This window comes from Carcharodon carcharias, chromosome 7, assembly GCF_017639515.1.
Source record: "Carcharodon carcharias isolate sCarCar2 chromosome 7, sCarCar2.pri, whole genome shotgun sequence".
Taxonomy (NCBI): domain Eukaryota; kingdom Metazoa; phylum Chordata; class Chondrichthyes; order Lamniformes; family Lamnidae; genus Carcharodon; species Carcharodon carcharias.
In genome coordinates this window covers 35,311,892-35,328,650 of record NC_054473.1, presented here as the reverse complement: position 1 = coordinate 35,328,650, position 16,759 = coordinate 35,311,892, and the positions used below count along the sequence as shown (strand labels likewise).

General features: G+C 42.4%; 1 protein-coding gene across 6 annotated transcripts in view; it reads left to right on the top strand.

Moving 5' to 3' along the window:
- Window positions 1-16,759, top strand: part of card19 (caspase recruitment domain family, member 19) — a 54,750-nt gene that overhangs the window by 24,393 nt on the left and 13,598 nt on the right. For all 6 annotated transcript variants that reach the window (XM_041191331.1, XM_041191335.1, XM_041191330.1 and 3 more), the window contains one exon: window positions 8,983-9,119. In XM_041191331.1, coding sequence (XP_041047265.1) covers window positions 8,983-9,119 — 137 coding nt within the window. The remainder of the gene's footprint in view (window positions 1-8,982; window positions 9,120-16,759) is intronic.

The window sequence follows — 16,759 nt, the reverse complement described above, 5'->3', positions numbered from 1 at the left end:
ATTGCACATTATTCAGGTAGTCACAGACCTTGAAACTACCTTTCTTATGCTTTTTTGGATTAAATTTTAACGTCAATCCCGGGAGCAATTGGATTTCATTTTGGACAATCTTCTTGTGTCATGTATAAAGGAAAATTTCCATTTATATATAGCGTTTTTTCACGACATTGGATGTCTCAAAGCTCTTTACTGCCAGTGAACTGCTTTTTGGAGTAGTGGCAGTTGCAATGTGGGAAGCACAGCAGCGAAGATGCATCCAGCAAACAGCCACAAACAGCAGTGTGATAATGACCAGCTATCCCTCAATCAACATCACAAAAACAGGCTAAATATTGTCCAGGACACTGGGGTTAACTCCACTGCATATGAATGAAGACTAGCAGTCCAGGAGCCAGGCCAATTCCAATTATGCTCTGTTTACGCCAGGAAGTGACAACTCTTTCTCAATTAAAAGTGTTTATATGTGTGGATCATGTGGATAATGACATTACCTGTAATTTCCAAGTTCTAGGGCAGTGTAACTGGGGGTTACCCTGAAAATGGACTATGGAACGCCTTTACACCCCAACCCAGAGGTTCCCAGGTAAGGATTGCACGGCAATTGCTTGGGAAGTTCAAACTTCCCAATTGCCCTGCACTGGGAACCACCTGAAAATGTGATTTAAATTGCACACTTCAGAAGGCTCCGAGTGTCATACAGCAATTGTTACCTAGAAAAAGTTAAAAGAATTAAAACCACTTCTAGCTTCTGGGTAACTATCGTGTTGACCTCCCCCACAACCCCTCCCCCAAATGGGTCTCCCCTAATCCCGCTACTAGCCCTCAATCCCATCACGGAACGCCCCACCTCCCTCACCCCAACTACCCCCCGAGGGACTCCCCCCTCAACTCCCCATGGGACTCCTCAGGACACCCCCACCATCCCACTACCAACCCCCAACCCTTCATGGACAGCCCCCCAACACCCCCACTCTTGGCTCCACCTGACCCAACCCGCACTTCCTAACACACCCCACCCCTTCCCCAACCCAAATCCTACCCACTTACCTTATACACTTCTTCCCTGGCTGGACCTTTAAACTGACCTGCTTTACGGCAGCTACTGCTGTAAACAAGGGGGTATGGCTTACTTTGACTGAGCTGCGCTCGCCTCTAGGCCTTGGGAACCTATTGCGCTACAGATCCCGCCCAGCCTGAGTCGGAAGGCTGGGCAAGCTGGGAGCAACTGACTTTCAGCGTAAATAACTACAAGCTGAGTGGCAATCCAACTCAATTGCCACTCCACTGGAAGTTACGGGCCTATGTAATGCTTTGTAACAAAATGTGTAAGTGTATACAGATTATGAATGGACAAACTGGGAGCTGGGGTAGGAGGCACATTTTTCCATATAAAAGACATTCTTTTAAACCTTCAGTGATTCCATGGTTATAATTATGTTTGCTAAGGTCAATCTGGAACGCATTACAGTCACAAACCAGGACAGAAAAACTGTTAAAGGAGTGCAATTATGTTTTCGCAGCATTCACTGTTTCCACAAATTGACAGCAGGTTCTCAGTCAATGGAAACTAACGGAAATTGGTTTGAACCCATTCGGGAAGAACTTGAACTGGCTATCCTGCCCTCTAAAAATTGGATTGTGAACAGAAACAGGCAAGCAGTCTGAATTGAGAACAACAGTTTAAATCGGCCATGAGAGAGACACATTGGCCCAGAATTTGTTGGAGCAGACCCCATTTGTTAGAATTTTCATCTCTGCATTTAGCTTGAAAAATAATTGTGCTGCCAAATGCTGAAAATATGAGCTGATATCGTCCAAAGTTAACGGGGTGACCTTGGGGATCAGGTCCCCTTAACCAATGAAGTTTAAATATAAAGACAGGAACAATGGAGGAGGAAATGGGGTGAATTAGGGTCAAATTAGATTCAATTAAGAGTGAGACAAAAAAGAAAGGAAAAACATAAAAATTAAATATTTTAAAACCCTTTAGGTACCATCTGCTACCTTCAGGAATGAGTCAGTCCACAGTCTCAGTAGTTCTGTTTTTGGTCCAGAGGGGTTATGTGGCACTGTGGAAACAAAAATGTCATCATTAAAAAAGCTGCTTACATTGTTAAATGCCAGCCCTAAGTTTCTGTGGCAAGTTTAGTTTGTGTAACAGAGCAAAATACCCCAATTCTTTGGTGCACATGGGAAGTTGGTGGCAAGCTCCCATTTTTGCGAAGCTAATGGCAGAGCAGTGCTAATCGTCCATCACCATCCAGCAATTCTCAGCATATCACTTCCTTGTCACAAATTGCTGTGTTATTTAAACATTTAGAACTTCATGTGCATTAAACCTGCTGTTATTTTGCCAGCAAGTCCTGGGCCATAACAATTTTTTACTTTACCTCTAAGTTTTCTCCTTTCTCCTCCTCTGAAAGAGGGTTGACTCCTCGATAGGGTACAGTTTAATGAATACCAAGCACCTCTGGTACCTTGACCAGAGCAGCCTGGCACTATGCAAATGTGCTAATTTTTTTTTATGCCAGACACGTTTTGGAGTCTGTGTTTGTAATTCTAGAGCAACCCTTGAGAGAAAATGTTTTGCCTAAAGGAGCTCATAGTTTATCAGGTTTTGAGCTCTTATCTGGGCTTGACAACTGAGCCTTTTCTCCTAGAGATTATTTGACATTCAACTACAGAAGTTCTGGTTTTAGTTAGACTGGGAAAGTAAGAAACTTGACCTTTAGTGACCTCCACTTTATGTGGGAGTGTGTTGCACCCTCTGCCTCAGCTGGAACAGGAATAGGACGAGGATAGTGTGGGACAGCTCTGGAGGACGGCCTGAGCGCTCTGTCCACTGTTACCTCTGTTCATGTGCCATTCTTTGTTGAGGGTTGGGAAGGAGGTAGGCCTGTGTTCCAGTTTTGGTGGAAAGCTGATATTGGAAGTCGTCTTGCCAGCCTTCCAGGATTGTCTTGGAGACTTCAGGAATTAAAGTTAAATATCCCATAGACTGATGCAAGCAACCCAAGGGAGAAACACAGGGATATTTTTAAAAATCAGAGATGGGGAGATAAAGGTTTTTTGACTGACTATCAAGAATCAGCCAATTAGGGAACACAGGTTGTTCATTTTCCATTTGGCATGAGAAGGCTGTGTCACAAATGTCTGACACTGTGACTAAAGATCAGAGCCTGGGGGGGGGTCAGTTGGAGGTCATGTGATGACATCTTCCTGAAGGTTTGGAACATGAAATGGGAGCCATGTTGAGATTGTAAATATGAGAAGGGAGAAGTAATTAAAAAGGGAAAGAAAACATGCTGAGAAAGTGATCAAACCTGTAAAATCTTACTCATTTGAAAAAAAAGGACACTGCATTTTATTTGAAAATTGTCACAATTTGAAATAACTTGCACTAAAATATGCAACGCTCAGTGTGTTTCAATTCATCTGCAAATCGTGTCTCAATTTTTTAATCACACATCTTTTGTAATATGCCTTTAAGGGATAGCAGCATGCCATTGTAGTATAAGGGTGTTCGGCAGAGCAAGAGTTTATGTGGGACTGGAGAACAGTACAGTCCACTGTATGATGTAGAATCATATGATAGAAGTCTGTGTATCAGAGCCTGGAAAGAGCCAGAGTGGAGTCAGCACCCAGGCAGGGCTGTACTTTGGAGAAATATATAGTCATTATTAAACAACTTTACAACACTAGCTCCCAACATTTCCAATAAAAACAAAATAGTGAGTGGGGGAGACTGAGAAAAACAATGGGGTGTGGAGAAAGGGGAATCAATATAGATAATGAAAGTATGGGAGGAGCAGACCATCGTGGAGATAAGTCCAACTCTACATATTAAGAAAACAAAAATGAAAATACCTGGAAAAACTCAGCAGGTCTGACGGCATCTGCGGAGAGGAACACAGTTAACATTTCGAGTCCGTATGACTTTTCAACAAAACTAAGGAAAAATAGAAAAGAGATGAAATATAAGCTAGTTTAAGGGGGGAGGGTGGGACAGGTAGAGCTGGATAGAGGGCCAGTGATAGGTGGAGATAGCCATAGATGTCATAGACAAAAGGACAAAGAGGTGTTGAAGGTGGTGATATTATCTAAGGAGTATGCTAATGGGTGACATTAAGGGTAGAAAGCAGGCCGAGCAAGGTGCAGATAGCCCTAGTAGAGGGTGGGGTGGGAGGAAGGGATCGAAATAGGCTAAAAGGTAGAGATAAAACAATGGATGGAAATACATTTAAAAATAATGGAAATAGGTGGGAAAAGAAAAATCTATATAAATTATTGGAAAAGGGGGGGGATCGGAAAGGGGGTGGGGATGGAGGAGAGAGTTCATGATCTAAAATTGTTGAACTCAATATTCAGTCCGGAAGGCTGTAAAGTGCCTAGTCAGAAGATGAGGTACTGTTCCTCCAGTTTGGGTTGAGCTTCACTGGAACAATGCAGCAGGCCAAGGACAGACATGTGGGCATGAGAGCAGGGTGGAGTGTTGAGATGGCAAGCGACAGGGAGGTCTAGATCATGCTTCTGGATAGACTGAAGGTGTTCCGCAAAGTGGTCACCCAGCCTGTGTTTGGTCTCTCCAATGTAGAGGAAACCGCATTGGGAGCAGCGAATGCAGTAGACTAAATTGAGGGAGGTGCAGTTGAAATGCTGCTTCACTTGAAAGGAGTGTTTGGGCCCTTGGACAGTGTGGAGAGTGGAAGTAAAGGGGCAGGTGTTGCATCTTCTGCAGTTGCATGCGAAGGTGCCGTGGGAGGTGGTTGAGGTGTAGGGGGTGATGGAGGAGTGGACCAGCGTGTCGCGGAGGGAACGATCCCTGCGGAATGCCGCGGGGGGGGTGAAGGGAAGATGTGTTTGGTGGTGGCATCGTGCTGGAGTTGCGGAAATGGCGGAGGGAATCAGAACTGTAATTCGACCTAGGGGAAGGTCCACATCCTGCACCCTGACTGATTTTGTGAATAGTGCTATAGTGGGTGGGCTAACAAACGTGATCCACGTTGTCTGCTGTTGCTAATGCACCAAAAGCAGCTGGGAGAAAATTTACTCTGGTTTGTTTCTCAAATGATTATGTGGATATTGCCAAGGGCTCGGAAATATTAGTACCATGAGAACAGCCGGTAGTTATTTTGGACTATCGAGGGTTATTTTAAACCCTATGTGTTACATGCTTTCAACCTGTATATATTTTACAATTAAACTGCAAACTCCTGGCCAGCACCAATGTCATATGAATGGATTTACCACAGTTAAATAGTGAAATGCATGAAATATTTGTACTAAAATACTTAATTCCATTGTAACAGTACTTGTATGTCCTGTTTCTATTGGAGTACGTTTTCTCTTATAATTTTAAATAGAGTCATTGAGTTTTACAGCACAGAAGGAGGCCTTTCAGCCCATCATGTCCTCAAGCCCCAATCTACTCTAATCCCATTTTCCAGCACTTGGCCTGTAGCCTTGTGTGCTATGACTTTTCAAGTGTTCATCTAAATACTTCTTAAATGTTGTGAGGTTTCCAGCCTCTATTACCCTTTCAGGCAGTAGGTTCCCGATACCCCCCAACCTCTGGGTGAAAAAAATTTCATCAAATCCCCTCTAAATCTCCTGCCCCTCTCCTTAAATCTATGCCCCCTGGTATTGACCCCTTCACTAAAGGGAAAAGTTTCTTCCTATCTACCCTATCAATGCCCCTCATAGTTTTGTGCACCTCAATCAGGTCCCCCTCAGCCTTCTTTGCTCCAAGTACACAACCCCAGCCTATCTTGTCTCTCCTCATAGCTGAAAAGCTCCAGCCCAGGCAACTTCCTGGTGAATCTCCTCTGCACCCTCTCTAATGCAATTGCATCCTTCCTATAGTGTGGTGACCAGTACTGCACACACTGCCTAATGTTCTGTACAGCTCCAGCATAACCTCCTAGCACTTAGCTTTATTAGTTGAGGCATTGAATACAAGAATCCCATATGCCTTCTTAACCGCCTTACCTACCTGTCCTGATGCCTTCAAGGATCTTCGGACATGCATACCAAGGTCCCTCTGACCCTCTGTACTTCTTACGGTCCTACCGTTCGTCATGTACTCCCGTGCCTTGTTAATCCTCCCAAAATGCATCACCTCACACTTTTCAGGATTAATTCCATTTGCCACTATTCTGCCCATCTGACCAGCCTGTCTGAAACCCTGATATCTGATTTAAAGTACTGTAGTGATCAACTTTGAACACGTTTACTCAAAATGTTTCAATAGATTAAAAATCATCAACTACAAAGTAGTACAATGAGCCTGAATGCACCATTTTTCGTGTAATGTTCAAGATTTTCTTGAACATGGTTTCAGGTAATTTCACAAATGCAGGTATTGGAGAGCAGTATTTGGAGGGAGTGTAACAACTTGACATTAGCTGAGAAACTACTGCACGGATGATTGTTCTTCATGAGTGAGGGTGGTGAATGTTGACAAGCTGATTTACTTTGGGGGAAAAGCTAAGTCCAGTCCTGTTTTTACCTCGTGTCTGCACGTGCATTTCCAGCAGAAGTCACTGGATAGCAATAAGGAGTGGGAACACTGGACAGTTCTCTCCTCACTAACTCAAAGTACTGACTCCAATGATACCAACCCTACTGTCATCCTCACTGGAAAGAACTACTTTGGCACAGGCCAGATTTAACCTGTGGTCCGTAGACCTTAGCTAGTCACTGCCTTAAGCAACATGGTAAGCAGGAGAGCTTCGTGATTCATTTTCCGTGCTCCTGGCAAGGCAAATGATTTGGGTGGCATATGATTTTATCACTCTGATCTACTCATGGGGTAGGATTTTGAGTTCGGCATGCAGGCACGGACGGTGGGCCCAGAAGTGGCCAGGAAACAGGCCACCGTCTGCGATTGGCCCTCAAACGTGATTTCACGCTGGCTGGCTAATTAATGGCCAGCCACCGTGAAAGGCGCGCTGAAATGCTCAGCGCTGCTGCGTCAGGAGCGGGAGGAGGGTGAGCGCTGAAGTCAGCTCATGCACAGGGGAGCACTCACAGAAGGCTCCCTGAAGGCAGAGAGCTTCCTCAGGGATCTGAAAAATTCAAAAGGCCATAAATAAAGATTTTCAAATGCCAAGAGAAACGTCCACGCATCAGGACAGTCACATGAACATGTGGTTGATGTGAATTCTGTCCAAACATTTTAATCTTTTTTTAAATTAATATCGGACACCTCATCCCACCCTTGGATGAGGTTTTCTTAAAAAGGCAAAGGCCGCCTGGCTGATTCACCTGCCCGCCAACCATAACGTTGGATGGGCAACAAAAAATCACCGTAGATCACTACGTCGATTGTCTTAATAGGCCTCTTAATTGTCGGAGGGTGCACAGTTGACTCTCGTGTGTGCCTGCCGACCAAAATATCACATGAGTACATGATGACATCGGGACACTGGCCTGATGACATCATGTGCTATTTCACACTCGAGTGGGTCGGACACACACCCGCCAAGCGAAAAATTCTGCCTGTGGAGCTGCAATTTCTCAGCCTCTGTCTTTTTATGTAAAATTGCATCGTTTGGGCAGAAAAACATGCTGCATGTGGTAAATAGAGATTTGTGGGATTTGTGCTGGAGGCCCTATGCTGTGCCTCACCACTTATCCTACCTTTAGCCTGCAGTTTAAAACCATTACAATTCACGTGCAGAAAGCCTTCAATGTTCTTGCACTATTTCCAAACTATGTAAGAAATGTAATTTTGTACGGTGGCTATTGCCAGATGGTGAATTAAAATGGGAGATGTTTAAAAAGAAACGCTCTATGGAAAAGTAGTGTTGGAAATGCTGAGAACATTTTCAGGAGCCACTTTTAATACCAATGGTCTTTGACTTTAATTGATCAATGCACCAGACAAGAAGGGGAAAATATGTTGGGGTTTTGCATTGATTGCTACAAGGACCCCATCAAAGATTTTTTTATTGATGTACTTTGAGGCAATAATCAGCCCATAATTGTTAACAGTGTAAACAACTTCTTGGAACTGTTGGAAGACCTGACTTTGCTTGAAATCAGCAGAGCTTTAAAATGGTACTGCTAAATTGAACTGCACAAAATAGAGCACTAAATACATTTTAAGCAGCGCCTTTGTAATTTGATGGTGACAAACGGTTAATGCCATTTTGCCAATATCGGTGGCTTCCAATGTTAAGCACATATGCTGTAGTAACCTTTGTCAAAGCTGGAGGGGGAATATTTGCACGGAAACGGGGCCAAGTTTCTGACCACAGCTGCCTATTGCTATTACTGAATGTAGCTCTTTTCCATAGAGCGTTTCTTTTTAAACATCTCCCATCTTAATTCATCATCTGGCAATAGACACTGTACAAAATTACATTTCATACATTGTTTGAAAATGGTGCAAGAATATTAAAGGCTTTCTGCACATGTGAACCGTAATGGTTTTAATGTATGAATGTAGGTTTGTTGGTCAATGTGCCTAATATCACACACCACCTGCGGGGGAAAAGGAACAATTCTAAATGGGATAGAGGAGCAAAGAGATTTAGGGGTACAGATTCACAAATCATTACAAGTAGCAATGTGAGTTAACATGGCCGTGTGCCCAAGATGTGCCAAAAAAACAGTTTGACTTTGTTCCCAATCTTATGTGGCAGTGAAATTGCTTTTCACTTTATAGAAACTCTTATTTTATTGCAATCTGCAAAGTTCTTCCGAGTGGTTGCAATGAAATGGATTTGCCTGCACTGAAAAAGTGAACAATGAATAGTCTTAACGTTTTCAGTAGTTGTTTATCACATTGTGATGGTGGGGTGGTAAGGTGGGGGAGCGTATAGTGGATAAACTGCAAAACCCCTAAACAACCTCCAACACCCAGCTGATACTTAGGGTCATCGGGAGTGGAAAACAGTAACAACAACATGCGAAATCTGACTCTGATTTATTAACTGGTGTCATCCAGATGTATGCTGATGTTGTGGTATTTTACAGACTACTGCAAGCGGCTGGAAAAGGATGAACAGTTTCTGACGAAGGAAGGTACGCTCAATGAGAAACTGGTGGACAAAATCGTTCTTCACCTCTACAGAATCTATCCCCAAATTCTGAATAATGCAGAAGCTGAAATGGTAGGAGAAGTATTTATATTATGTTACTACGTGCTAATAACATGCAAGCTTATAACCCTCTAAATCGTTTTGTTGTGTTATTGGTGAATGTGTATTGTGAGCTCAACAATTTTTTTAAAGTACAGTGGTATTTCGATGGCACAGCTCATTATTGTGTTATTTGCCGCAGGGTTGTTTTGTGACCACACCCAGTGTTAATTGCTTCGCAAATGAAATCCCGGAGGGAAACTTGACTTATAGGCCATGCCCTTTTTTTTTGTATTCTGAAAAAGAGATGATGTACCAATCTCAGCAGTAAGAGGCTCAGTAACACTTTTTTGGGATTTTAAAATTAAAAGTAAAAGCTTTGTTAACAAGAATAAAAGAAAACTTAAGCACACAAAATTACAGTTACACAATTAAGGTTAATTTTACAAAACATTCCCCAAATAGACTCTCCACTTGGTCAGACCCACAAGTACATACCTCCAGGCAACAATCCCTTATAAGTTAACTATAAAGAAATCCAGTAGTGTTACATAAGGCAAACTGTTGTAGCTTCAATAAGGACAGACCTCATGACTTTTCCTTCTTCCACTCTGCGGTGGAATCCACTTCAGAATAAAACTGCTTGCTGCAGCCCGAGACTTTTCTGGCTTGACTGGATGGCTGATTCAGACTGCACCTCCTCTCAGCCCATAGTTCCAGCTACAGCTCAGCAACTGAAACAGCTCCAGCTATCTCTCCATAACTAAGCTCTCCACAGTAACTCTAAAATACCTTTTTTCCTTTCATCTCTGGTTCCATTGTTCTCACACCTCTTTGAAACTCAAATTCTTCCAAATATAAAATATTTTATGTCTCTTTGTTTATTCTTCTTTGCTTTCTGGTCAATAAAATATAATATCCCTATTATTATTTAACGATGGACTCCTGCAAGATGCAAATATATTTCTTGTTATCTGACTCCCCTTTGATATTGAAACAAATTCTCAACTTATCTAAAATGCAAACGTTAGATCTAACCTAATTACTTGTACCTCAAACTTAAAACATGAAAAGGATAGAGGTGTTAAACACCCCAGATAACTTGGCTCCTATTAAACTCTGCCCAGCTTAATTAAATCACACACACACATACACACACAATAACACAATAGTCCCCAAAAATATTTTAAAAATAACAGCCATTCTCACAGTTGTTAGAAGAATTAATATCTGCAACTCTCTGTGACTCTCATATTGTCCGGAGTGGCAATGCAGGGAGGAAACATCAGAAGGTAAATTAAACCAGAGCACTTTTTGTCACCACCTTCTGGGTGCTTTCAAACAGCTTTGTAACAGGAGAGCAACGGCCTGGGATTAGGGCATGGTGTGAGGGAACTGAAAGAGAGAGATAATCATAGAGATCACATCACAGAGGGAGGCCATTTGGTCCATTGTGTCTGTGCTAGTGTTGACACTTTAGATAGTTCCAGCTGAGGTGTTAGCTAATCAAATTCATTACTCTCCCCTTTAGCTATATCCTTTAATCTACTTGCTTTTCAAATGCATATCTAATTCCTTTTTAACTGATGTTAGTCCATGCCTTATTTGGCTTTTGTGGTGGAACATTCCGTATTCAAATAACTGTGCACAAAAAAATGTTTCTAACCTCTCCATTTGTTGTTCTCATGATAAAGCTGAGCTTATGTCCCACCCCCACCCCTTTAGCACTGATTGAGCAATCGCTGAAAATATTATTAACAGAAAATACTGCAAACACTCAGCAAATCACACCACCTGTGGATAGAACAGACAAATGTGTGTAGGTCCTTAAATTACATATGACTTAGGAGCAGGAGTAGGCCATTTGGCCCTTTGAGCTTGCCCCGTTATTCAATGTGATCGTGGCTGATCTGATTGTGGTCTCAGCAAAACTTTCTTGTTTGCCCTGCCCCCCCACCACCCCACCAATAACCCTTGACTCTCTTGTCCATCAAAATTTTAACTCAGCCTTGAATAAATTTAAACATCCAGCCTCCACTACTTTCTGGGGAAGAGAATTCCACAGACTAACAACCCTCTGAGAGAAAAAGTTTCACGTCAACTCTGTCATAAAAGGTAGACTTCTTATTCTTAAATTATGTCCCCCAGTGTTAGTCTCCCCCACAAGAGGAAAAAACAAATTCTAAAACATTCACTTGTTCTCTCTACTAATATTGTTCAACCTGCTGAATATTTCCAGTGTTTCTGTTTTTGCAATATTTTTCTTTTTACTTTCAATATTCATTCTCTCAAAAGCTTTCACGCTTTTGAAAAATTCCATTTGATTCCTTTCTAAGCTTCTGTGTTCCAGTGCAAAAAGCCACAGTTTTTGAAACTCTGGCCCCCCAGTATCATTCTGAAGAATTTTTGTTGTAACCATCCTATATACTTAACATCCTTTCCATAATGGGGTATCCAGAACTGCATGCAGTACTCAGTGCCCAGTGAGAATTCACTATCAATGCAAGTCATGAAACCATAAATCCCATTTGCTTTTTTGATGGTCTTTTCGATCTGCACACTTTTACAGGTTTATTGAACTGCATTGCTAGATCTTTCTGTTCCTCCACTCTGTCAAAAATCTATTTGGGGTGTACTTTATTATATATATTTTTCAAAATGTATAACTTTGACATTTATCTGCACTGAACAAATATTTTGAAGGGAGCAATCTGCTATCTTAACCAAGTGGCATTCTTTGTGAGGCGTTACAGTGAATGTAGCAGTTGTTGGGGATTAGGTCAGGAAAGAAGGGAAAGTGTAAAAAAAACATGCTGAATACAAGGCTGGGAAAGAAATTGCAACCCCTTCTCCAACCTATTGCATGGCCTCCTTCTTAACCTCGTTCTTTGCAGGATCTGAAATCCGTATAACTCTCTATTTCTCTTAGGGGAGAATTTTCTCCCTGTCGATGGGGGGGTTGGGCAGGAGCTGGCACGACAGGCGCGCAGCCAATCACTGCCCACGATCAGCTGAATGCCGCTATTTAATGTGGGCAGGCCAATTAAGGCCCACCCAGCGTGACGTGCACTCGGAAGCGCTGAGCGCTCCCTGTGCGGCCGGGGGAAGTAAACTGAGTCGCATGTGCGCGAAAGAGCGCAGAAATCTCCCTGAGGCACGGAGCTGCCTCAGAGAGATTAGTTTGATTTTTAAAAATTTTAATAAAGAAGAAAAAAAAATTAAAGACACTGTCCCCTCATGTAACAGTGTCACATGAGCTGGGACATGTCAATGAATTTTATTAAAAATTTTTATTACTTCAAAAACCTTCACGAAACCTCATCTGTCCGTGGATGAGGTTTCATGATAAATGCAAAGGCCGCCTGGGCTCTTCGCCTGCCCGCCAACCTTAAGGTTGGATGGATGCTCAGTTAGGTATTTTAATTGATATTTAAATGGCCTTAATAGGCCTTTGACAGTTCGGCGGGCGTGCAGCTGACTCCGGTGCGTGCCCATTGAACTGAGGATCTGAGTGACGCATGGTGACTTTGAGACGCACACCTGAGGTCACCGCATGTCATTTTACACGTCGGCGAACGGGGCCCATCCCCGCAGACTGACCCTAAGATTCTGGCCTTAGTGTTTCCTCCTTCATACAATCTTTATCCCCTCTTTGCTATTGGACCTGTCTTGCCAGTCCTCATCTCTAGATCTGCTACCAGCAAGTAGGGAATATGTGGCCTAGGATCCCTTAGCCTGAGATTGGAAAATTATTGTATAAAGACGCAAATGGAGACATACTTGAGTATACAGTTCCATGATTGAGTTAGCCCTTATGAATTATATTGCATTAAGCATATTCTTTGGGTGCCTTTGTCAATGTTCTTTGTCATCCTCTTTAAGAAAATATTCATGAGATGTCTGCTTTTCATTCCACTATAATTGTTTTCTAGGTCCTTTTCAATCATTGCTAACCACCTGAACTCCCTTAGGATTAGAGCAAAGTCCAAATGAGAATCTGATGACAACCTATTTTTGTGAATATGATGAAAATGATAAACTGAGTGCTGCACTAGTAAAACCATTATGTAATGTTTCCTCAATCAGGCATCACATAATAACTGGATGAATCAAAATATACCCCTGTTGTGAAATGGACAGTCTGAGGCTAAGTTTTCAGCTATTTTCTCTTAGATCCGAATGCATTTTGAGTCTAGACTTCTGCAACATAGGTTTTGATTTGAAATGAGTCACCGTGGGTCCAAGATGTTGAATTTCCTGATGGAAAACATTTAACAATTGCTACATAATTTGGTGCAATTTAATTATCTTCCGTTAGTGTTCTACTAAAGATAATATTTGTTATAGGCTTATAGTTTCTTGTAACTTATTACATATATAAAAACAAAAAACTGCAGATGCTGGAAATCTAAAACAAAAACAGAATTACCTGGAAAAACTCAGCAGGTCTGGCAGCATCGGCGGAGAAGAAAAGAGTTGATGTTTCGAGTCCTCATGACCCTTCAACAGAACTAGGTGCATCCAAGGAGAGGGGTAAAATATAAGTGGTTTAAGGTGGGGGGGGGGGGGTGGGGGGAGCTGGTTGTAGGGCCAAGCAAGCAGTGATAGAAGCAGATAATCAAAAGATGTCACAGACAAAAGGACAAAAGAACACAGAGGTGTTGAAGTTGGTGATATTATCTAAACAAATGTGCTAATTAAGAATGGATGATAGGGCACTCAAGGTATAGCTCTAGTGGGGGTGGGGGGGCATAAAAGATTTTAAAATAATGGAAATAGGTGGGAAAAGAAAAATCTATATAAATTATTGGAAAAAACAAAAGGAAGGGGGAAGAAACAGAAAGGGGTGGGGATGGAGGAGGGAGTTCAAGACCTAAAGTTGTTGAATTCAATATTCAGTCCAGAAGGCTGTAAAGTGCCTAGTTGGAAGATGAGGTGCTGTTCCTCCAGTTTGCGTTGGGCTTCACTGGAACAATGCAGCAAGCCAAGGATAGACATGTGGGCAAGAGAGCAGGGTGGAGTGTTAAAATAGCAAGCGACAGGAAGGTTTAGGTCATTCTTGCGGACAGACCGCAGGTGTTCTGCAAAGCGGTCGCCCAGTTTACGTTTGGTCTCTCCAATGTAGAGGAGACCGCATTGGGAGCAACGAATGCAGTAGACTAAGTTGGGGGAAATGCAAGTGAAATGCTGCTTCACTTGAAAGGAGTGTTTGGGCCCTTGGACGGTGAGGAGAGAGGAAGTGAAGGGGCAGGTGTTGCATCTTTTACGTGGGCATGGGGAGGTGCCATAGGTGGAGGTTGAGGAGTAGGTGGTGATGGAGGAGTGGACCAGGGTGTCCCGGAGGGAACGATCCCTACAGAATGCCGACGGGGGGGGTGAAGGGAAGATGTGTTTGGTGGTGGCATCATGCTGGAGTTGGTGGAAATGGCGGAGGATGATCCTTTGAATGAGGAGGCTGGTGGGGTGATAAGTGAGAACAAGGGGGACGCTATCATGTTTCTGGGAGGGAGGAGAGAAGGCGTGAGGGCGGATGCGCGGGAGATGGGCCGGACACGGTTGAGGGCCCTGTCAACGACTGTGGGTGGAAAACCTCGGTTAAGGAAGAAGGAGGACATGTCAGAGGAACTGTTTTTGAAGGTAGCATCATCAGAACAGATGTGACGGAGGCGAAGGAACTGAGAGAATGGGATGGAGTCCTTATAGGAAGCGGGGTGTGAGGAGCTGTAGTCGAGGTAGCTCTGGGAGTCGGTAGGCTTGTAATGGATTTTGGTGGACAGTCTATCACCAGAGATTGAGACAGAGAGGTCAAGGAAGGGAAGGGAAGTGTCAGAGATGGACCACGTGAAAATGATGGAGGGGTGGAGATTGGAAGCAAAATTAATAAATTTTTCCAAGTCCCGACAAGAGCATGAAGCAACACCGAAGTAACCATTGATGTACCGAAGAAAGAGTTGTGGAAGGGGGCCGGAGGAGGACTGGAACAAGGAATGTTCCACATACCCCATAAAGAGAAAGGCATAGTTGGGACCCATGCGGGTACCCATAGCCACACCTTTTATTTGGAGGAAGTGAGAGGAGTTGAAGGAGAAATTGTTCAGTGTGAGAACAAGTTCAGCCAGACGGAGGAGAGTATTACATATGTTGGACTACTCAATTTTAAATACAACCTAATACCATTGGGAACAGACTATTTTCTTTCTGGTACTTGAGTTTCTGAATTAAAACTGTCTGACTCTTGTTTTATTTTATTCATTTACGGGATGTGGGTGTCACTGGCTAGGCCAGCATTTATTGCCATCCCTAATTGCCCCTTGAGAAGTTTGATTGATGAACAAAATGGCATGACATTCATTTGCATGAATCTTGCTTATTAAGATTAAAGCATCATTCCATTTAAGATTAAAATTTCTTGTCAGTGCAAGTAACTTCTTTTTTATATTCTTCAATTCAGGTTGCCTTCCAAATTATACATTAACTAGTGACAATTGCCTGGTTAGAGTCCTGGTTCATTTTCAACATAAATGAAGAGGCACTTTAAATCTTTAAATGCTAATTGTGAGCAGTTACTTTTGCTTTAACATCTTCCTTCTGTTGTGGGGTTCTTAACTGACTGGTGCAATTGATAAAGCGGAGTTATTTAAAGATCCCAGAGGGAAACTTTAAACAACTGTCATAACCTATAATTTTAAATGTTATGTTTGAAATGCAACTCTAAATTCAGGAATCAGACCACCAGTTTGAGGTTTTACATTAAACTAAATGAACCATGTTATTAATTTACACAGGTTAAAATATATATACACATGGCTACAAATTACTACTATCATAACTTTTAACAAATTCCCAAACTAATCTCCATTAAGGCAACAGAACCCATAGGCTTAACAAGACACCTGGCAAAGCATTTTCACCTTATGAATTCAAAATGAGGTTCTTTTCACTTTGGTTCCTGTGGAGCAAGTTGGAGGCTTACAGCTGCCTTTTGGTCTCACATTACCTCTGCTCTGCACATCCAAAAACTGCTGAAGTTATACCTACCACTCCCACTGATTGTTAATTCTCATTGTATTAACAACCTCTGAACTAAACCTCTCTAACAATAAAACCCCTTTTCATAGTACCAATTTTATTAGTAACATAAACATATGGCTTGGTATCTGCTAGATAGGTGTCATTTTTCATCCCACTTCTTGAATGCTCTTCAAAAAATGCAGATGCACACTATCTTCCTTACATATAAAAACTAGTACACATCAAAGCACTCAGACTAGCTGGCTTTAATCCAATTAGGACACACCCACAGACTAAACCTCTATTTTAAAAGAAAAATATTTTCCAAAATATTATATACATCAATAGCTTCATGACAATTGATTACCTTGTTTATTAAGGCCTTTCTTTTAAGGTCAGCAAGGTTTCTGAAAATCTGTCAGCAAAATGATGATCGAGAAATTAACTGCACAATGGAGGTGAAGCATAGCTTCTCATACAGGTAGGGGTGTGTTACAGTTCACTCAGGGAGTTCAAGTTGTTGTGGCAACATGCACTTTTACATGCCTGTTGTAATCTGGAGCCACAGACAGTGATGGTAGAGGCTCCAACTTTGTTTCTATCACATGGTTGACCAGGAATCTCTCCCACTCTTACCTCCTGCCATTGGCCTGTGATGGAAG